Raw genomic sequence first — 22787 nt, forward strand, 5'->3', positions numbered from 1 at the left:
TCACTTACCCCAGATCTCCAAGCTTATTAGTAGCTTATTTCTCTTGACAACCTTATACCAAATTCCCACTGTGATCATTTCTATAAACCTTAAAAAGAATGTCTGATTTGCCATTCTACAATATGCAGTCGTTCTGAAAGCTAAAATCCAAGTTATGCTTTAGTTGTTAAATTAAATCTAGAACATTATTAGGGGTGAGAGTTGTGAATTGCAGGGTGGGTTATTAAAGCAGAAGCTCCCTACTATGGAGAACCTCAAACCCCCAAGGGCACGGCAGGTAGACAAAGACGTTGAGGAAGGAGTGGCCTAATGGAGCTGTACTTTTACCGGGACCGTCAAATTGTGTGATTGTGTGTCTAACACACAATTTATGAAACAGTAATGGTAACCCTCAGTTGTTTAGTGACTAAAAGTTTACCACGTTCCCCCCAAGATGCTCAGCATAATAGGAGATGCAAAATCAGTAGAGACTGTCCCTTCCTTCCGCAAATCTCATCATCTGGAGAGGCTAGTACAATGCTTCTGCCTCAAATCTATCTATCAGAGCACATGAAGAACTAACCTTAGCCGGCAGTGGTTTATCCACAAGTGCTGTCGGGATGATAAAAAAGGTAGGGGCTGTGGGAAGCAGCAGTTTGGTGAGGTGATGGCAGAAGGCAACGTGAACCAAGAGTTTGGTGTCTTGCAGATGGGGGAGAAAGGGAGAGGAAGAGAAGAAAGAGAGAGAAGGAAAGGCACAGGACCATGCATGAGGAAGTCACATCTGGGTCTGGGCTGCCTGGTGTGGAGGAGAAGCAAACAACGATGCTAACTCCAGTTTTCAGGGTGCTTTGTGTCTGTTATTACATTTGCTCCTCTCAGGGGCCTCCTCAGGTATGGAATTGAGAGGTATTGTTGTTTTCATTTTACAGATAAGCTTCCCCAAAGAAGCTAAGCATGTTAGCCAAGGCCATGTGTATCTGCAGAGTGGCAGACCAGGGCCCAGATCTCTGTGCTTTTTCTGCCATCTGTCACCTCATCACATGGCTCCACTAGTTAGTACTGAATCTTATATATGAGAAAACAGGTACAGCTGGGAAAAGTGGTAGAAAGTCTTATATTTCTGGTTGAGGAATTTGCATTTGGTCTGATTGCCAATTATCAATTTATGATGAAATAAACACGATATTGTAATTGGTTTAATCCCACAGTGGTGCACCAGTGAAGAAATAATAGCAATTTCTAGGCATTAGCTAATGAAGTCTAAGGTTAGGGTGATGACTTTCTATATGGAAAGTAAAGATAGAGTTCAAGACACATATAAAAACAATATAGAGGCCTGACCTGTGGTGGCGCAGTGGATAAAGCGTCGACCTGGAAATGCTGAGGTCGCCGGTTCGAAACCCTGGGCTTGCCTGGTGAAGGCACATATGGGAGTTGATGCTTCCAGCTCCTCCCCCTTCTCTCTCTCTCTCTCTCTCTCTCTCTCTCTCTCCCTCTCTGTCTCTCTCTCTCCCTCTCTCTCCTCTCTAAAAAAAAAAATGAATAAATAAAATAAAATAAAAATAAGTGCTTAATTAAAAAAAACAATATAGATAACTCTGCCAATTGATTGAATGTGAGATATTAAAAAAAGAGAAAAATTGAAGACAACATCTCCAAAGTGGTCACCAGTTGTATTATTCTGCTCGGGGTTCCATAACAAAGTACCATAGACTTGGTGGCTTAAATGACAGAAATTTATTGTCCACAGTTCTGGAAGCTGGGAAATTCAAGCTCAAGGTGCCAACGAGGCAGGTTTCATTCTGAGGCTCCTCCTCTTGGCTTGTAGGTGGCCACCTTCTTGCTGTGTCCTCATGGCGCAGAGTACTTTTTCTCCTAAAGACACAAATCCTATTGGATCAGGGCTCTACCACATGGCCTCTTTAACCTTATCCATAAAGACTCTTTCTCCAAATACAGTCACATAAAATTAGAGCTTTAACATATTAGTTTTCAGTCCACGCTGCCAGCTGAGTGGGATTGGTTTGAGGAGCAGGATTTGAAGTAGAGGCATAATCTCCTGGTAGCGTTATCCTAGAAATGTAGCAATATAACTCAGGTAGAGTTCAGAAAAAAATAAATAATAAATTCTCCTGGTCTTAGTTTTTCTTTCTTTATTTTTAAAACTGAGATAATAATGCCAACTCACACTATCTCAAAAGATAACCAAATGTAGCAAATAAAATAATTGAGAAGAAAAATTCTTTGCAAATAATAATATGCAGAGATGATATTTTCATATGTAAGAAAACATATCTGGGAGTCTGAGCAGATTGACAGTTGAAATGTCTCCAAGGTGAGTGAGTTCTTGGGAAATTACAGAAAGAGGGATGCTGAAGACCACTGTGGAGCTCCACAGGGTGTCCACAGTCAGGTGAAAAAGATCTGATGATGGCTTCCGAAGGGCTGAGCAGTCAGGAAGTGGAAAACTGTAAGTCCTAGCACCACCCAAGTCAGGGAAGGAGTGAAGGTCTCAAAGACAAGACACAAGGGTCATATAAGAAGAGAGCAGTGGAATGATTCAGAGGAGGGTCTAGAAATAACAGCGGTGAGCCCAGGGATGTAAGGACTTTAGACTTAAAAGGACAAGAAAACTAGAAATCTGAATAGGTTACAGAGGTAGGTAGAAGAGGAAAGTAACATTTGGTTGATGACCTACTATGCAGAGTGAATACAATCTTTACAACTCAAAACAATCCTAAGGCACTATCCTTATTAGCTTCATTTTAAAGGCAAGGATGCTAAGCCTCAGAGAGTAGTGGTTATACAGCTAGAAAGTGAGTGGGCAGGGAGTCAAAGGAGGTGTACTGCGCTTCAAGTACAGAGCACATCCTACCCTAGCATGGTTCAGGGCAGATGAACAGAGGAAGAAACTGAAGTCCCTTGAGATAGATGGGCTAAGAGTAAGAATCAAAGTATCTACAGAGATAAGAAGACCTGTATCTTCCCTGCCTGGCTCAGAATTGTTCCCCAGCAACTAAACCTTCACAGCTGCAGGGCTCAAGAGCGCCCTCTCCCTTCATTGCGGTCACTTTCTCAGTTATTGCTGTTTTGTCAGTTTCCTGTCCTTGGGCTTCCACCACCCTCTCCTCCCACTTTCCAATCAATGATAACTTTCCTATTGCTAAGTCCCTTGATATTTTTTATTTGATTTATTGAGAGGAAGGGAGGCAGAGAAAGACTCCCACATGCGTCCCGACCAGGATCCACCCAGCAAACCCACTAGGGGGCGATGCTCTGCTTATCTGGGGCCCTTGCTCTCTTGTAACTGGAGCCATTTTTTAGTGCCTGAGGTGGAGGACATGGAGCCACCCTCAGTGTCTGGGGCCAACTTGCTCCAATTAAGCCATGGCTGTAGGAGGAGAGGAGAAGAGAGAGGGGGAAGGAAGAGGAGGAGAAGCAGAGGGACACTTCTCCTGTGTGCCCTGACCGGGAATCAAACACCAGACATTCTCACATCAGGCCGATGCTCTACCACTGAGCCAACTGGCCAGGGACCCTCGATACTTTTTATCCCCACTGACTACTCCCCTGTTAAATCAATCTTTCTCTTGGCTTCCTTGAGATTGCGTTCTTGATTCATCTCTTACTGTTTGGCCAGTCTTCCCGTACAGGCTGCTGTTCTCTTTGCCTGTCTCCTAACTGTGAACGTTTTCCAAGGTTCTGTCCTTGACCCTCTTTCCTTCTCTGTTCTCACACCCCTGCATGAGCTCATCCACTCTTTTGGCTCCAGTTACCATGAAGTGCTGATGGCCCCTAAATTCATTGGACTCCCCTCACTCTTCCTCCCCAGCTGCAATTGGGTAGTTCTTTCTTTCTTTCTTTTTTTTTTCTTTTTTTTTTTTTTGTATTTTTCTGAAGCTAGAAACGGGGAGAGACAGTCAGACAGACTCCTGCATGTGCCCGACCGGGATCCACCCGGCACGCCCACCAGGGGGCGACGCTCTGCCCACCAGGGGGCGATGCTCTGCCCCTCCGGGGCATTGCTCTGTTGCAACCAGAGCCACTCTAGCGCCTGGGGCAGAGGCCACAGAGCCATCCCCAGCGCCCGGGCCATCTTTGCTCCAATGGAGCCTCGGCTGCGGGAGGGGAAGAGAGAGAGAGGAAGGAGAAGGGGAAGGGTTGAGAAGCAGATGGGAGCTTCTCCTGTATGCCCTGGCCAGGAATTGAACTTGGGACTTCTGCACACCAGGCCGACGCTCTACCACTGAGCAACCAGCCAGGGCCAGTTAGTTCTATTTGTGTGTTTCATAAGTGCCTCAAATTCAAAATGCTCCAAGTTTTCTCCCAAACTGCAACTCTCATTTCTTTATATCTCTCAATCCTACCCAGATTATGCCCACCCACTCTTCTCTGGACAATCCTAAAGCATCCCTACCAGTATGTCTGAACCTAGGCTTGCCTCTTTCCAAACTACTCTCTGTCTGCTACCAGAATCACCCCTCTATGCAAAGCCACTTTCCACAACTAAAAGGCCCTCATTGCTCTTAGGATAAAGCCCAAGCTCCTTAGTGTGGATGTAGGTGACTCTCAACCACTCTCTGCCCACCTTGTTTTCCCTTTCGTGCTTATTACTTGCAGTTTCCCAAACTTGCCATGTGTGCGATCAGCAATCAGTCTTCATGTATCCTATGCCTCTGTCTGGAACCCCTGATCTCCTCTCCTTAACGACCTTTTTCCCTCAGTATCTTAGAAACTCTCTTGTCCCCATGGCAGTCTGTGACCACCCTCACAAGTTCCCATGGCATGGTTTAAATTTCATTCTGATGGCCCCTCTGACCTTGCTTTGTCTCTTAACTTTCCAACTATAATAGAGCTTTGTCTATTGAATTGTCTGATTTATTCACCACCCTAGAGGTTGTAATTGTGTCGTCTTCATCTTCACATACACAGGCCCTTTCAGTTGACCCTTGAACATGATTTTGAACTGCATGGGCCCACTTATATGTGAATAATTTTCAAGAAATACCTATAATACTGTAAATGTATTTTCTCTTCCTTATGATTTTCTTAATAATATGTTTTTTTCTCTAGCTTACTTTATTATATAAATACAGTATATAGCCTGACCAGGCAGTGGCGCAGTGGATAGAGTGTCAGACTGGGATGCAGAGGACCCAGGTTTGAGACCCCGAGGTCGCCAGCTTGAGCGCAGGCTCATCTGGTTTGAACAAAGCTCACCAGCTTGAATCCAAGCTCACTAGCTCGAGCAAGGGGTTACTCGGTCTGCTGAAGGCCCATGGTCAAAGCACATATGAGAAAGCAATCAATGAACAACTAAGGTGTCGCAATGATGATTGATGCTTCTCATCTCTCTTCATTCCTGTCTGTCTGTCCCTCTCTCTGACTCTCTCTCTGTCCCTGTAAAAAAAAAAAATACAGTATATAATACCTATAACACTAAGGATATGTTAATTGACTATTTGTTAGTGGTAAGCCTTCCTGTTAACAGGTTATTAATAGTTACATTTTGAGGAGTCAAAAGTTGTCACCCCAACCCCCATATTGCTCAAGGGCGAACTGTATATTCTGCTCAGAGAGTGGCAGGACAGCATTGTGACTGAGTGCTGACAACTGGGTTCAGTCCTATTCTACCACTACCTGACAAGTGAGCTTGGACACAGTAACTATTCCATGTCTCTGCACTTTGGTCTTTCTCACTTATAAAATGACCAATTCAGAATTCCTTGGGCTGTGGGAGGATTACTTGAGTTAATTAACAGAGGAGCTTTGCAGAGTGCCTACCACAAAGTAAACACAGTACAGGCTGGCTACTGCTCTCTTGAGGCAGAGGTGGAGGAAACATACTTTTTCAGAGCTTTTAAGCAGGATTGGCCAAAGCTGGGGGCTTGAAGTGATGGTTGATGAGATTGGACAGACAAAGGCCCTATGTCAATTTACTAGCAAGATGTTCATCGTGGGAATTAAAAGACCCAGTGATGGTGGGAAACAGAGGACTCACGTGTCACCTAGTAGCAATCAGGTAGGCTGCTGGCTTGACAGGGTTACCAGTTGTCCTTCCAATGAGGTGCTGACAGTTTGGCACTGCTGCCCTTTTCCTCAGGACTGTTCTGCACAAAATCTCATCATCAATACCTTACAAAGACGATGCAGACTGCACCAACCTTGCTTCTACAGAACATTATCTGTTCCTTAGTGGTTTATCACAATATCACAGCAGCTGGTGGTCTGATTGCACACTGCTTGCCTCCCTTCTAGGTATGTCCATGTCAGTGTGACCGAATGCTTCAGTCCTGAGGTTCTGCTCACAGGTCACAAGCCCAGATCTGAGAACTGAAGGTGAGCTCATCTGTGGGCTCATGGTGCCAGTCAGTGCTGAGGGTGCGGGAGGACTGCGCCAAGGTCTACTGATCCCCTGTGAATGCATCAAAATATATATTTTTCTAAGTATAAAGAGAAATAACTTCTGTGAGGGTTGAGACAGTTGCAGCTTTGCTGTGACCATGAAAACAGTCTGAGCATTAACATAAGCTATTCACTCTCCTCCAATTTTAACTGGCCCTGAGCACATTATGGTTTTCTCCATAGCTGAAATATGGCTTCTCTGTCTGCTGCTGACTTTCACTGTTTCTTCTTTGTTTTATTACCAGTAAAACCACAGGAAACAAAGCCTTAATTCTTTCTTTGTTCCAAGCCCACTCACAATACAGGAAGCCATGCAAGCTCTCTCTTCTCTCTCTCAGGCAGTGGAAATTTTGCTGTCAATTTATTTCCTAATTTACCTTGCATTTACCTGTTTGTATATTTCTCACCTTCCTGTTACATACTTAATTGGTCTGGCTGGTTCTTATAGCTACATATAGCAGGTGATTTCTTTTTCTTTTCCTTTATTTTATATTATTTTTTTACAATCTAGTTAAATGTTGCAGTGTGATGTAGTCAAGTATATTTTATTTTGGCAGGAAAGAACAATCAAAAAGTATTAAAGGTTTCTCGAGAGAAACTGTTGAACTAAATGGGATTTTAGATCTGAGCTGTCCCTGCTTTCAGCCTGTGGCTGCTAGCTAAATAAGGGCTTCTGAGAAGAGTGTTTATATAGTTTCGTTTTTTTTTTTAGCTTCTCAGGGATTAAGATGCTCTTGAAATGAAAGCCCCAGACTCTGGACTTACTTTCTCCCTACAGCCTGGTCCGTTCAACAGTCATCGATCACTCCCACTTCCTTGCATCCCCTGAGGGGCCCAGAAACATCCTAACCGCAGGAAGAGGAACTGAAGCAGCTCTGGGATGCAGTGTTACTCTTGGGGTTGATGTGATCCCGATCTTGTATCTTAATTCTAAAATTGGGCATCTCTCTTGTTCCTGAGGTTCAGTCTCCCCTCATGAGGGAAAGTGGACCTCTCTCTTAGCATCCATGGTCTGAGTCTCTGTGTCCAAGTCTTTGTCCAGCATTCGGGCTCTCCAAGACTCAGAACCTGCCTACACTGGCCAGGCTTCCTCTGAGGTGAAAGTCCTCTCCTTGTGCTGTGACTTGGCAGTAAAGGGTCTGGCTGCTTGCAAACTGACCTCCTCCATGAGTTCTGCCTTCCTCCCCAGTTGCTCAAGGAGTCCCTAGAGTATATTTTTGGTCCCCCATACCTCTCAACTCACTGGTGGACCATTTGTTACCATCTTTTTTGATGGCCTCTTGTCTGTGGTTGTACTTGCTAGACTTCATGCTCTGCCTCTAATGAGGTTCTTTCCTCCAGTCTCTGTAGCTGACAGTGTCCCTGAAGGCTTGCCACCCCTGGCTGCCTTTCTCATTATAATTCACCAGCCTTGTTGGTCTTGAGATGGGAGAAACAGTGGTCATCATAGGCAAAAAGTTTAAGGACTTGATTGTTTTCAAGTCCATTTGTATTAATTCAGACCTTTCCTTGGCCTCTTTTTTTTTCTCTCTTTATTTTACAGAGATAGAGAGAGAGTCAGAGAGAGGAATAGATAGGAACAGACAGACAGGAATGGAGAGAGATGAAAAGCATCAATCATTAATTTTTCATTGCGATACCTTAGTTGTTCATTGATTGCTTTCTCATATGTGCCTTGACCGTGGGACTACAGCAGACTGAGTAACCCCTTGCTTGAACCAGTGACCTTGGGTCCAAGCTGGTGAGCTTTGCTCAAACCAGATGAGCCTGCGCTCAAGCTGGCAACCTCGGGGTCTCAAGCTGGCAACCTCGGGGTCTCGAACTTGGGTCCTCTGCATCCCAGTCCAACGCTCTATCCACTGCGCCACCACCTGGTCAGGCTCCTTGGCCTCTTAGATATAGATTTCATCAGGAGTCGATCACAATTCTGTCTCCAAAGTCAGGATCTTTAAAACTAAAGAGGTTTTATATGGCCGTAGGGACAGGTCTCTGTCCTTTTCAAAGAAGCTCATTTGTAGTGGGATACTTCCATAAAAACTTATCTGCTTGGTAACATATCAGTTTTAGTCCCTTTGCTTTGTCTCCTGTCCTCTACGCTCTGTGTGTCAACCCTGGTTCTAGTGCTATGACCATCCAGAGCTGACACATAATTGTGTCTAATCCAACTCCACATTTGCCTCATGGGCTTGGTTTATGCATGCTGCCTGTATGATCTCTAGCATTTTAACACTTCACTTCCTGATTTGGGTTTTGAGCCTTCTCCTGCCAATAGACACTTTAATTCTCTATAAAATTGATTAAAACACTATCTCCAAGGTTCTTATTTTGCTGTATTCTGCTTCCCAAGTCAGGCTTACAGACTTCCCATCTCTTCAGGACTATCTCCCTGAACTATATCTACAGCCTTGATCTATCTCCTGAGCTCTACTATATCTTCATCCCAGCTAATGGCCTCACCATTTTTCCTATAACCCAACTAGACACCTTAAATTCACTGTGAAACAGATCAAAAGAAGAGCATCATTATCCATGCAATGAGCACTAAGGCCCTGGGGTCCTCTCAGAAATAGGGTGTGGCTCTCAGCTCTGCACATGAGAATTTTCATCTTGTCAGTCTACTCCTAAGCTTCAAGAAATCAGTTTACACAAACCAGACTCATGCAAGCCAAATTTTTAACCTGGAATTCTGATCTGTATATTTATCATGTGAGATTCTACTTTTCCTGTATTGGAATCTTCCATTTTATGATGCACAATCCACACGTCCAGGGATGCCTGACTAAGAAGATGAGTTATCAGTAGATTCTTGGTAGGAATAGATACAGAGTAAAGGAGTGGAGTGATTTTTATCATAAGCATGTTAGTATAATCTGGGAGTAATTAGTATTTCTGAAGAGTATGCTTTATGCTTTTCTAGCAAACAACAAGAGGAATCCACTTTTTATACATCATACGCATGTGAGAATGGAGGTCATGAAATTATTCTTGTGCTAAGTGTGGGATAACAGATGTTGAAGCTAGACCATTTATTATTCATTTATAAGAGTGAGGCAGCAGGGGAACACTTACCAGTGTCATGTACATACTTTGTAAAGCACTCTTTCTCTCTCTCTTTTTCTCGTTTAATCCTTACAACAACTCTATGAAATAGTTATATATCCCTGTTATAGATTGAATTTTTGTTCCCCCAAAAGACATGTCCAAGTCCTGAACCCAGGCAATTGTGATTGTGATCATATTTGGAAATAAGATATTGGCAGATTTAATTAGTTAAGATGAGGCTATATTAAATTAAGATGGACCTTACCCTAATGAGTAGTATTCTTTTAAGAAGAGGATAAGACACAGAGACACAGAATACGTAATGGGAAAATAAAGTGAAGACATAAGACAAACACCATGTGACTGAGGCAAAAGATTGTAGTGATGCATCTACAAGACAAAGAATGACAAGGATTGCTGGTAATGACCAAAAGCTAGAAGAGACAAATGAAGGATTCTTCCCTAGAGACAGTGAAGGAAGGAAGCATGGCCTTGCTGACACCTTAATTTCAGAACTGTGAAAGAATATATTTTTGTTATTTAAGCCATACAATTTGTGGTAATTGGTTAAGGCAGCCCTAAGAAACTAATACAATCTCCATTTTATAAATGAAGTAATAGATGCTCAAAAATGCTAATTTAGTATTTAGAGCTCCTTGACTCCAAACACTGGAACATTTGTTTGTTGATTTGCCCTAATGGGTTGAGCGGTGGAGAAGCAGAGGTTCTCTTTTCATCTTTACAGTTATCTTCCAGATATATAACAACCTCAGCATTTCCCAGGTAAGATTGTGTAAAATATTACTTTTGTGGAATAGTAGTATGTGTTAATGTACAAAACGGTTTTCAGGGGATAAAAAGGAGGGATACACTATATAAATTATATCCCCCCTGCAGAACCTCTGTAGAGACTTGAACATGAATTATGAATCTCCAAGAAAGGAATTCTAGAGCTTGCTGAATTCCCCAAGCTGATTTGAACATGGAAGCCTTATTGTAGAGCATCTCATGGAGCTCATATCTTTGAAAGATACTTTGGGAATTGCTAAATTAAATTTAAAAAGCTTTTATTTTTTATTTTTTTACATGCATACCATGTTCTCTGAGTCACATGTTCACGTAAGTCTCTGCAGGAGAGTTGAGAAACATCCATGCTGCATTAGAAACATACTTACAAACCATCTTTTGGTTGTGAGTTGAACTAATGCTTTACCATAACTCTTTTATTCTTTAGATTACTACATAGATTCTCATCCATGTATTGGGCTCCAGTCCAAGGCCATTAGGAACAGGCTTGTAGTTGAACAAGGTTGGATTTATTGATGATTTATTATATCAAAGAAGAATGAATACCTTGAGAAACTGGATGTCTCAGAAAAAAAGATGCTAGAAATTATTATACAATTTGTACTTGTGTTAATTAATTTGAGGATAAAATTCAAGGAAGCAAGGCATTCCAAAAACAAAAATGGTTATTAATTCATAAACTGAAAAAACTATCACACCCAGACAATGAAAAGTTGTCTTCCCAAATCCAGCTGTTCTTTTCTAGACATCCAGGAAGCTTCTGCCAACTCCTCACCCCAGTTATGGGCTGTTCTGTAGTATTTATATAGGTGTAATAAGAAGCATTTACTCTCACATAAATTTCTCTTTGGCTAGCTAAGGAGAAATTAAGTGCTATGATATTATTCATAACAACTCTGCCTAATAAATCTAAGCTTAAGGCTTTTCATGGATAAAGTTGGACACTAGATAAAGTGACAAAGACAGATGTTAATCAGTAATATACTATTGCAAATAGAAAAAAAAAGAGTCCAACAAGAACTGAACTTAGCTTCGAGTTTTATAGAGGCAACTGAATGTTTTCAAGGGTGAATGAGTGAATAGAGAAAGAGGGTGCTCCATAGAATCAGGGAATTGAAAAATTACAAAAAGTTGGAAGAAGAGGTTGGTCCATTTCAAAAGTTTCTAAATTTGTTATTGGGTGTTTTATAGAGGTTAGACTCCTACCTTCCCATAGAGGGTCCTAGCTTCAGGTGTTGGCTGTTAGCAAGCAGTAAATTCTTTTGACCTTGAGTTTTCTCAGGCTCTATAAGAAGGGTAGGTTAGAGTCATTCTACAGATGTGATTTTGAGCTGTTAGTGTTTCATCCAAGTCTCTATAAGAAACTTAGACCAGAAGAGGAATCAGAGGAGCCTGCCTAGAGTTAGATTAAGGAAAGAACTTTTGTCAGCTTCTAGGGAAGAAGTTATAATAATTCATGACTTTTTCCAGCATTAGAGATGATTTCTGGGTGATCCTTTCCAGTTACATTGTCTCAACTGGTAGTAGTTGTTTGTACAATCTGCGTACCTGGGAGTCAGCTATTAGCCCTAAGAGTTCTCTCAATTATGAGACTGATGTGCTACCTCCTGCACTAACAAGGCACCTGAGAGTTCTCTCAATTAGCCTGTGCTTGCCTTTTCCAGAGGTTTCTGAGTATTCTTCCTAGGGAAATATGATTCACTGGAAGGGTGATTATTGAAAATTCTGAAATTCTCTAACAATTATCCTGAATACACAGGCTAAGTTAGTGTGTGGCAGGTGGGGGTAGGCCTGATATTCACATAGGAATTATACTAGGGAGGCAAAGGCTATTTTGGTGTTGGGAATTTAAGAATAATCACAACAGAATTGAGTCCTTTTCTTTATTTGAAACTCCATAGAGATTAAGGGTGTGGGTGCCACTTGAAGGGGATAGATTTTTTTCAGTGGAGTCAAACATGTCTGGCAAAGACGGCTGGAATATCCCTGAAAAAAATAAAGGAACTGTTTTTATCCATGACAGGCCCAACCTTTGTTCCTGCTCTAAAGGGTTGAATTTTGCTGATAGGGTAATAAGGAAAGCATTTTGTTGATGTGGGGTCAATGCACAATTTTTAAAAGACTAAACTTTGGGAATGATTATACAAGAGAAACTTGAATATCAGACAGGATATGTAGAAGATAATTTAACTTTTGAAGTTTTTTTTTTTAAGTTATTGAATTTTGTCAGCAATCAGTGAAACTCAGAACAGTAACCATGGTCTGAGAAAAACACACTAGAGAATTTTTTTCTTCTTTTTAAACATTTAAAAATTACAGTTGACATTTAATTTTATTTAATATTATTTTCAGGTGTAGAGCATAGTGGTTAGACATTTATATAATTTACAAAGTGATCCCTCCCAATAAGTCTAACACCTGGCACCCTACATAGTTGTTACAATATTATTGACTATTTTTTCTATGCTGTACCTGTACTTTATTTCCCCATGACTCCTTTGTAACTACAAAGTTTTACTTCCTAACCCCTTCACCTTCTCACCCAGCTACCCCAACCCTGCCGCCCATCCGGCAACCATCCGTCTGTTCTCTGTATCTATGAATCTGTTTCTAGTTCGTTTGTTCATTCATTTTCTTCTTTAGATTCCACATTTAAGTGAAATCATGTGGTATTTGTCTTTCCCTGCCTCTCCTATCACTTAGCATAATACCCTCTAGGTTCATCCATGTTGGTGCAAATGGTAAGAATTCATTCTTTTTTATGGCCGACTAATATTCCATTGTATATATGTACCACTTCTTTATCCAGTCATTCATTATGGGTACTTAGGTATTTCTGGTTCCATGTGCACTTAAAAAGTAATGTATATTCTTCCATTTTGAAGTGAAGAGCTCTAAAAATATCAAGTAAATCCATTTGATCTAATGTGTCATTTAAAGCTGCTGTTTTCTTGCTGATTTCACTGGGGAACATTTTTTTTTCATTTTCTGTTGCATGAGGTTTTAGAACTGTTTCTATATATTTCTGCATCACTGATTCCAAATCTAAAATCCGTCTTTTGGTGCATGCTTTATTTTTTATGCAATTTTAATTTCTTTTTGTTACAGTTAATGGCATGCATTGGTTTTTAAATTGGAGTTAAAGGGCAATGACTCTTGGATTGAATATAACCACAAGGCAATTAATGTTTTACAAACATTACTTTTACATAATTGTAGTTGTTTTTAAATGTAAAAAATTATTATCTGATAAAAACACTCTCTTATTTTGTTTTAAGATTGAATCATGGCTTCTTTGAGTAGGCATAAATGTAAGAATAGTCCTGACACCTTCTGTTATATATGTGTCTGTTACACACTTCAATGTCAAAGGCACACTATTTCATCATTTGCAACACATGCATATATTGCCTATTTTCAAGTTCCCCTTAGCGATCAAGACAAGAATTGGGCTTCTCATATTGTGTTATAAAAACACAGGTCCATTGAATACACCTGCTTTTATCTTCTCGGAAGACAATTGTGAGGAAATGCTTCATGACCGGACAAAAGGAAAACGCAAAGGAATGCCTTTTGGTATTCTCATGGTTTGACGTGAACCTAAGGACCACAGCAGTGACTGTTATTTCTGTCTGATCCATACAAAGGGCATCGGCAAGAAAAAATGGCATATGATCGCATATCCCAATACTCCTTCAGCAATACAACCTACCCCACACTCTGAGACACTCCCGGTTCCAGTTTTCAATGGTTTTATTTCTTCTAAGGACGAAGAAAGTGAACATGGTGATCAAGTGTATTTTAATAAGATGCATGAGAAAATGGTTGTAGAATCTGAAGGGTCTTCTTCTGATGCCAAGTAGTCATTAACCCCTCAGCAGTTTAGCTAACCCAAATTGAATGACTTAGTAAGAGATTTGGGCCTATCAAAGAAAGCAGCTGAGTTATTAGCCTTCAGGCTTCAAGAAAAGAATGTACTTCATCTGTCAGCTAAAGTATCCAATTTCAGGAAGCGTGAACAAATTTTTGTGGACTTTTTCTCGAAGACAAACACTTTGTTTACTGTCATAATATCAGTAGTCTTCTCAGCCAGCTAGGTGTTACCACTTACAGTCCAACAGAATAGCAGCTATTTCTTGACAGCTCTAAACGGAGTCTGAAATGTGTTCTCCTACACAATGGTAATGTTTATGCAGTGGTTCCAATTGGTTATTCAACTTATCTGTGAGAAGATTATAATGACATAAAAATTGTCCTTGACTTTCTGAAGTATGAGGAGCATAACTGGATCATTTGTGTGGATCTTAAAATGGTAAATTTCCTGCTAGGACAACAGAGAGGTTTCACGAAGTATCCTTGCTTTCTGTGTTTGTGGGACAGCCGAGCTTGGAAGAAACACTGGATACAGAAGGAGTGGCCAAAACGTGAAGCTCTGGAAGTAAAGATGCAAAATATTGTGAATGAACCTGTAGTTAATCGAGACAGAATCATTTTTCCCCCCACTTCACATCAAACTTGGCTTAATGAAGCAGTTTGTTCAGGCTTTGAATAGAAAGTGAATGCTTTCAACATGTTCTTTCTGCTTTTCCTGCCTTGTCTTTCGAGAAGATAAAAGCAGGTGTATTCAATGGACCTCAAATTCGAACCTTCATACGTGATGAAGAATTTGCCATGAAGATGAATAAGGAGAAGAAAGCAGCATGACAGTCTTTTGTGGCAGTTAAAAGAACTTCCTTGGCAACAAAAAAGCAGAAAACTATGAACTTCTGGTTCAAAGGATGCTGTTGGCTTTCTGTGACATTGGATGTAACATGAGCATTAGGATTCACTTCTTGAACAATCACCTTCTCAGTGGTAGAGCGTCCGCCTGGCGTGCGGAAGTCAATTGCTCCCTTTATCAAAATAAAATATTCTCTGTTGTCTCTTATAAAGCCTTTGTTTCACGGTATATTTTGTCTGATATAAGTATTGCTATCCCAGCTTTTTGTTGTTGTTGTTCTTTCTACTTATATAAAATACCCTTTTTCAGTCCTTTACTTTCAGTTTGTGTATGCTTTTTGATCTGATGTGAGTCTCTTGTAGATAGCATGTGTATAAGTCTTGTTTTCTTATCCATTCAGCTACCCTGTGGCTTCTTTTTTAAATGAGGAGGAGGGACAGAGAGACAGACTCCTGCATGCGCCCCAACCAGGATCCACACAGCAAGCCCACTAGGGGGTGATGCTCTGCTCATCTGGGGCCATTGCTCCATTTCAACCAGAGCCATTTTTCAGCATCTGAGGTGAGGCCATAAAGCCATCCTCGGCACCTAAGGCCAACTTACTCAAGCCAATGGAGCCATGGCTGTGGGAGAGGAAGAGAAAGTGAGAGAGAGAGAAGGGGAGGGGGAGAGATGGAGAAGCTGATGGTTACTTCTCTAGTGTACCTTGATCAGGAATTGAACCCGGGACTTCCACACACTGGGTCAACACTCTACCACTGAGTCAACCAGCCAGGGTTCCTTGTGAAGCCCTTGATTGAAACATTTAATCCATTTATAAAGTGACTATTGATAGATATTGGCATTTTATTGTTCATATTTATGTTCTCCTCGCCCCCCTTTTTCTTTTTAAAGAACTTCTTTTAACACTTCTTGTAATATTGGTTTGGTGGTGTTGAACTCCTTTATCTTGTTTGGATGCTCTTTACCTTTCCTTCAATTTTAAATAATAGCCTTGCTAGTTAGAATAGTTTTGGTTGTAGGTCTTTGTTTTCATCACTTTGACTATTTCATGCCAATCCTTTATGGCCTGAAATGTTTCTGATGAGAAATCAGCTGACAGTCTTATGGGAGCTCTTTGGTAAAAAACTAACTGCTTTTTCTTGCTGTTATTAAAATTCTCTCTTTGTCTTTAACATTTGACATTTAAATTATGATGTCTGGCCTGTGGTGGCAAAGTGTATAAAGTGTCAACTTGGAATGCTGAGATAGCCGGTTTGAAACCCTGGACTTGCCTGGTCAAAACACATACAACAGTAACTAATGAACAACTAAAGTGAAGCAACTATAATACTTCTCACTCTTCCCTCCACTATCACCCCCTCAATAAATTATAATGTGTCTTGGTATGGGTCACTTTGGTTTCATCTTGCTTGGCACTCTCTGTGCTTCCTGGACTTGTGTGTCTATTTCCTTCATCAGCTTAGGGAAGTTTTCAGTCATTATTTCTTCAAATACGTTCCCAATTCCTTGCTCTCTCTCTTCTTCTGGTACTTCTATAATGAGAATATTTGTGCTCTTGATGTTGTGATAGAGGTCCCTACTATCATCATTTAAATTTTTTTTTCTTTTTGTTGTTCTGATTGGTTGTTTTGTTACCTTGTCTTCCAAATTGCTGATTCAATCTTCTGCTTCGTCTACTCTGTTCTTGATTCCTTTAGTGTATTTTTTTGAGAGACAGAGAGGGAGGGAGAGAGAAAACTATCAACTTGTTCTACTTAGTTGTGACACTGACTGCTTCTCATACATGCCCTAATTGGGGCTTGCACCAGCATACTCAGAGGTCAAACCATCACCCTCAGAATTGAGCCAGTGTCCTAGGGTTGATCCCTGACCAGGGCTTGAACTGGTGAGCACAGGGATGAGCTGGTACCCTCAGGATCAAACCAGCAATTTTGGGATTAGCGATGCTGTGATCAAGCTGGCTACCTTGGAATTGGTGACCCCATGATCAAGTCAGAGACCCTGAGCTCAAGCTGTCAACCCTAGGCTTAAACCAACTACCCTGCACTTGAACCAGTGACCTCAGCACTTCAGGGTTGTGCTCTATCCATTGTGACCACTGTGACTATCTCCATTAATTTAGAACTTCTGTTTATTTCATCAGCATTTTGTAGATTTTAGCATACAAATCTTGTAATGTCTTGTTAGATTTACACTTGTCTTATTTTATTTTTGAATGATTGTAAATAAAATTGTATTTTTAATTTTGTTGTGTCCATATGTGCATTGCTAGTATATAGACATACAATTGATTTTTGTATGTGTATCTTGTATCCTGCAACATTGCTGAATTTACTTGTATTTCTAGAACATTTTTTGGTATAGATTTATTGTGGTTTTCTATGTAAACAGTCTTGTCATCTGCAAATGGGAAGTGTTTTATTTCTTCCTTTCTAATCTGTATGATGTTTATTATTTTCTTTCACACCTTATTTCACTGGCTAAAACTTACAGCACCATGTTGAATAAGAGCAGTGAAAGTGAACATCTTTGCATTGTTCCCAATTTTAAGGAGTAGGCATTCAGTCTTCTATCATTAAGTATGTTAGCTGTAGAATTTGTGAGATGAACTTTATCAAATTGAAAAACTCCCCTTTATTCCTCTGTTTCTTAGAACTGTAATCTTGAATAGCCACTGGATTTTGTCAAATGCTTTGTTGCCATTGATTGATATGACATTGTGATTTTTCTTCCTTTGCCTGTTTACATAAATTACATTGACTATTTTAAAAATATTAAACAAGTCTTGATTCCATGGAATAAATGCTACTTAGTTATTATGTAAAAATAATTTTTATATATTGCTAAATTCTATTTTCTGCAAGATTTTGCATTTATTTTCATAAGGAATATTGGTCTTTGTCTTTTGTGGATTATTTGTTTGCCTTTGCTGATTTGATATCAAGGTAATACTAGCTTCACAAAATAAATTGGGTGTATCTTCCTTTTCAATTTTCTGGATGGTATTGCATAGAATTGGTGTTAATTCTTATAAATATTTGGTAAAATTCCTCAGTGCAACAATCTGGACTTGGGCATTACTTTATTGAGTATTTTAAATTAAAAATTTAATTTCTTAATAAGTAAATTATCTACTTCATATTAAATGAGTTGGGATAGTTTATATTTTTTAAGGAATTAGTCCATTTCACCAAAGTTGTCAAGGTTATGTTTGTGAGGTGTTTATAATATTCCCTTACTATCTTTTTAATGTCTGCACTGTCCATAATGATGCCCCGTTTTATTCCTGATAACAGTTATTTGTATCTGTTTTTTTTTTTGTCCATCCTGCTATAGGTTTATAAGTATACTGATCTTTTCCAAAGCAAGAGCCAGTTTTGTTTCATTGTTTTTTTTTTTCTGTTTTCAGTTTATTTGACTTCTGCTCTTATTTTTATTATTTTCTTTCTTTTCTTGGTTTGAGTTTATTTCATTATTTTTGTTTTGTTTTGTTGTTGTGTTTAAGCTTATGATGTGGGATGTTAGAAGATTGATTTAATACTTTTTCCTTAATAATGTATGCATTTAGTGTTATACAGTTTCTTCTCAACACTGCTTTCACTATATCCCACAAATTTTGATATGCTATATTTTATCTTTATTCAATTTAATATATTATTTGGTTTCCATTGAGAATTTATCTTTGAGCCATGGATTATTTAGAAGAGTGGTTTTTAGTTTCCAAGTGTTTGCAAATTTTCCTGTTATCTTTCTGCTGTTGCCTTCTAGTTTGATTCCATTATAATCACAAGGCACAGTCTGTATGATTTTACTTCTTATAAGTCTCCTGTGGTTTGTTTTATGATCAGGATGTGGTTTGTTTTGGTATATGTTCTGTGAGCATTTAAAAAGAATGGATATTCTGCTGTTGTTGAGTGGTGTGTTCACACCACCATGGTGTTCAATGTCCATTGGGTCCCATTACTTGATGGTGTTTTTTACTTTTTCTATATCCTTGCTAAGTTTTTGTCTGTTTGCTCTATCAGTTGTTGAGAGAGGGTCTTGAAGTTACTGACTACACTGGGTTTGTCCTTTCTCTTTTCAGTTATTTCCATTTTGCTTCACATATTTTGCAACTTTGTTATTTGGTGCATACATGTTTAGACATTGGTATGCATGCATATACATTGACACATTGGGTTATCTTGGTGAATAAACTCTGTCTTTGGAATTTTTCTTTATTATGAAGTTTATTTCTTTATTATGAAGTTTATTTTATCTGATATTAACAGTCACTCCTGAATTTTTAAATTAATGCTAGCATGACATGTATGTTTTTCATCCTTTTGCTTTCAAACTGTCAATACTGTCATTTGAAGTGAGTTTCTTTTAGACAACATATAATTAGGTCATATATATTTTCTAGACAATATATAATTAAGCCATATATATTTTTATATTGCAGTCTGCCAACCTGTCTTTTAATTGGTATATTTAGACTGCCTATATTTTACTTAATTATTGATTTGTTAGGGACAAGATTGCCATTTTATTTTACTTTTCTGTTTGTGTTATCTATTTTCCCCTGCCTTTCTCTTGGTTATTTAGACACTTTTTAGAATTCTATTTTTCTATATCTCTAGATTTTTTGAGTGAATCTTTTTGTACAGCTTTTTAGTGATTGCTCTAGGTATTATATTATACCTACATTATCACAATCTATGGGCATCGTCATTTTACCAGTTCACATGAAGTATGTAAAACCTTATCTCCTTTATGGTCCTTTATCTTCCCCTATTTATAACATAATTATCTAATAGAAATGCCTTTACCGCCTGACCAGGCAGTGGTGCAGTGGATAGAGCATTGGACTGGGATGCAGAAGGACCCAGGTTCAAGACCCCAAGGTCACCAGCTTTAGCACGGGCTCATCTGGTTTGAGCAAAGCTCACCAGCTTTAACCCAAGGTCGCTGGCTCGAGCAAGGGGTTACTCAGTCTGCTGAAGGCCCGTGGTCAAGGCACATATGAGAAAGCAATTAATGAACAACTAAGGTGTCGCAATGAAAAACTAATGATTGATGCTTCTCATCTCTCTCTGTTCCTGTCTGTCCATCCCTATCTATCCTTCTCTCTGACTCTGTCTCTTTGAAAAAAAAGAAAGAAAAATGCCTTTGCATTCATTTAGAACCAAATCAGACAGTGTTATAGTTTTTGTTCCAACCATCAAACATATTTGAGACTCAAAGAGAGAAGAAATATTATATTTACCCATATTTTTGCTTATTGTATTCTTTTTTCTTTTATAATATTCCATGGCTCCTTTTATTGATTCCTTCTTGTTTAGAGAACTTTTATTCATTCTTTAAAGTAGGTTTGTTGGTAACAAATTTTCTTAGTTTGCTAACCATCTAAGAATGTCTTGATTTGCCTTCACTTAAAGCATATTTTTGCTGGATATAGGACTCTAGATTGGTATGTCTTTTCTTTCAGTATTTGTAAAATGATGTACCACTTCTTCCTGTCTTCCATAGATTCTGGTCAGAAATCTGCTGTCCAGTAGATTTAGACTGCAGTGTTGCAAGGCAATCATGTCAACATGGACACGAGGCCAAAAGTTCCAAGTTTGAGGTGTCAGCTTCAACCAAATAAATTAACATTTATTTCACATTTGAGAAATTTATCATGAAATAGAGCACATAAAAAATAATTAGCTGATGATTTTAATTCACTTTTCAATGAAACACTAGTATTGCTCTCCATTTCATTAAAACCAGGAGAGATTTAAGTAGTGAGCAGGAAATAACTTTGTGTGTCTGTTTCTTTTTAATCTAGCATGGAGAGAAAACTTTTGTCTTTGCCTTTATCCACCTCCATATTGGAAATGGAACTCAATGGCACCTTCAGCAATAACAACATCCACAAGAACTGCACAACTGAAAACTTCAAGAGGAATTTTTATCCTATTGTATACCTGATAATATTTGTCTGGGGATCTTTGGGAAATGGCATTTCTATATATGTTTTTCTGCAGCCTTATAAGAAGTCCACATCTGTGAATATTTTCATGCTAAACCTGGCTGTTTCTGATTTCTTGTACACAATCACACTGCCCTTCAGGGTTGACTATTACCTCAGAGGCTTCAACTGGATATTTGGGGACCTGGCCTGCAGGATTATGTCTTATTCCATGTATGTTAACATGTATAGCAGCATTTATTTCCTGACTGTGCTGAGCATTATGCGCTACCTGGCAACTGTTCACCCCTTCCGGCAACTCCATGTCACCAGCATCAGAAGTGCCTGGATTCTATGTGGGATCATATGGATCCTTATCATGGCTTCTTCAACGACACTTCTGAAAAATGGCTCTGAGCAGAAAGGTAATGTCACAGCATGTTTAGAGCTGAATTTTGATAAAATTGTTAAACTACAGATCATGAACCACATCGCCCTAGTGGTGGGCTTCTTGTTGCCATTCTGCATGCTCAGCATCTGTTACCTGCTGATTATTCGAGCCCTGTTAAAAGTGGAGGTCCCAGAATCGAGGCTGCGGTTTTCTCACAAGAAGGCCCTGACCACCATCATCATTGCCTTGATCATCTTCGTCCTGTGTTTCCTGCCCTATCACATACTGAGAACTTTCCACTTGATTGTTTGGAAAGTGGGTACATGCACAGACAAACTGCATAAAGCTGTGATCATTACACTGGCCTTGGCTGCAGCAAATACCTGTCTCAACCCTTTGCTTTATTATTTTGCTGGGGAGAATTTTAAGGACAGATTAAGGTCTGCATTCAGAAAACGTCATCCAAAGAAGACAAAGTGCAGCTGTCCTGTTGTGCATGGTTGAAAAAAGAAACAAGAATGTAAGAGATTATTAGGTGAGGCCTGTTCTTATGTTCTTGTGTCCACCTTTATATATACATCGTCTCCAAATGACCATGTATTTACACCATTCCCAGAAAAAGTTGACTCCTAAGATTGACTTGACCATGACTTTTGTTAATAAAAGCTACTTTAAAATTTTCATTGCTTGTATTTTCAGGGTTGAGTCTAAATGAGGCACATAGCAGGAACATCGGTACTAGAGTCTTGCAGTCTGAAGTGTCAGGCTATGAAAAAGTTCCAAGCACAGTGGGTGCTACTTTTCATCAGATTCTGTACCAGATGGCCCATCAAGCATTCTAATTTCTTAAGTTTAACATAACCCCAGCTTCTTCAAGTCCTCTTCTTGGTTCAAACCCCTGAGATACAGCCATTTACCAAAGCTGCTGGAGTCTCCAGAGCAGATACAAAAAGCCTCCTAAAAATCCAAGGAAAAGACTTTGTAAAGAGAAAGACTATCTTCTAACAAAGCAGAGTCAAGGTCTCAAACAAGAGCAGTGAGAGAAAAATGAGAAAGAGAGACTAGGGTCAGAGAGAGTTGGTGAGAAGGAGGGGGAAGGAGAAATTTCATTTTGCAGTGGGAGAGGGGCTTTAGCACACTGAAGGCAAGAAGTTTCACTTTGTCTTTTTCTTGGGGTGGGGGAGTTAATAAAGACAAGGAGAGGAAAAGAAAGTCTGAGGGCATTTTCCTAAGAGGAGGAAAGATTATGTGTAAAAAAGGGGAGAAGTGTGGTCAGTTTTACTTTTGAGATTGGGTTTAGATTGACTTCACTGGAGTTCTCAGTCTTGCATGTTAGCCCACTTGGATGAAAGCCAGAGTAGACAAGGTGGCTACAGAGTTTGGATGGGCACCATAGAGAGGGTGAGAATGGAGAACAAGTTGTAAGGGTTGTTATACCCTTGAAATTCAAATAAAAACTTGGCAGCCCAGAAGTAAGATGGCTTTTCTTTTGAGAGTGGATA

At 39.6% G+C, this 22787-nt stretch overlaps 1 protein-coding gene across 5 annotated transcripts in view; it reads left to right on the forward strand.

The window, feature by feature from the left end:
• The window catches only part of CYSLTR2 (cysteinyl leukotriene receptor 2), a 28661-nt gene extending 6655 nt beyond the window's left edge, over positions 1-22006 (forward strand). For 4 of the 5 annotated variants that reach the window (XM_066383722.1, XM_066383724.1, XM_066383723.1 and 1 more), the window contains one exon: positions 20772-22006. In XM_066383722.1, coding sequence (XP_066239819.1) covers positions 20773-21789 — 1017 coding nt within the window. In that variant the 5' untranslated portion in view covers position 20772 and the 3' untranslated portion in view covers positions 21790-22006. Of the gene's footprint in view, positions 1-6240; positions 6322-20771 lie in introns of all 5 variants that reach the window. The other variant, XM_066383721.1, reaches the window with a different exon arrangement.
• Positions 22007-22787: the final 781 nt, after the last annotated feature.

The sequence above is a fragment of the Saccopteryx leptura genome, chromosome 4 (genome assembly GCF_036850995.1).
Source record: "Saccopteryx leptura isolate mSacLep1 chromosome 4, mSacLep1_pri_phased_curated, whole genome shotgun sequence".
Lineage (NCBI taxonomy): Eukaryota > Metazoa > Chordata > Mammalia > Chiroptera > Emballonuridae > Saccopteryx > Saccopteryx leptura.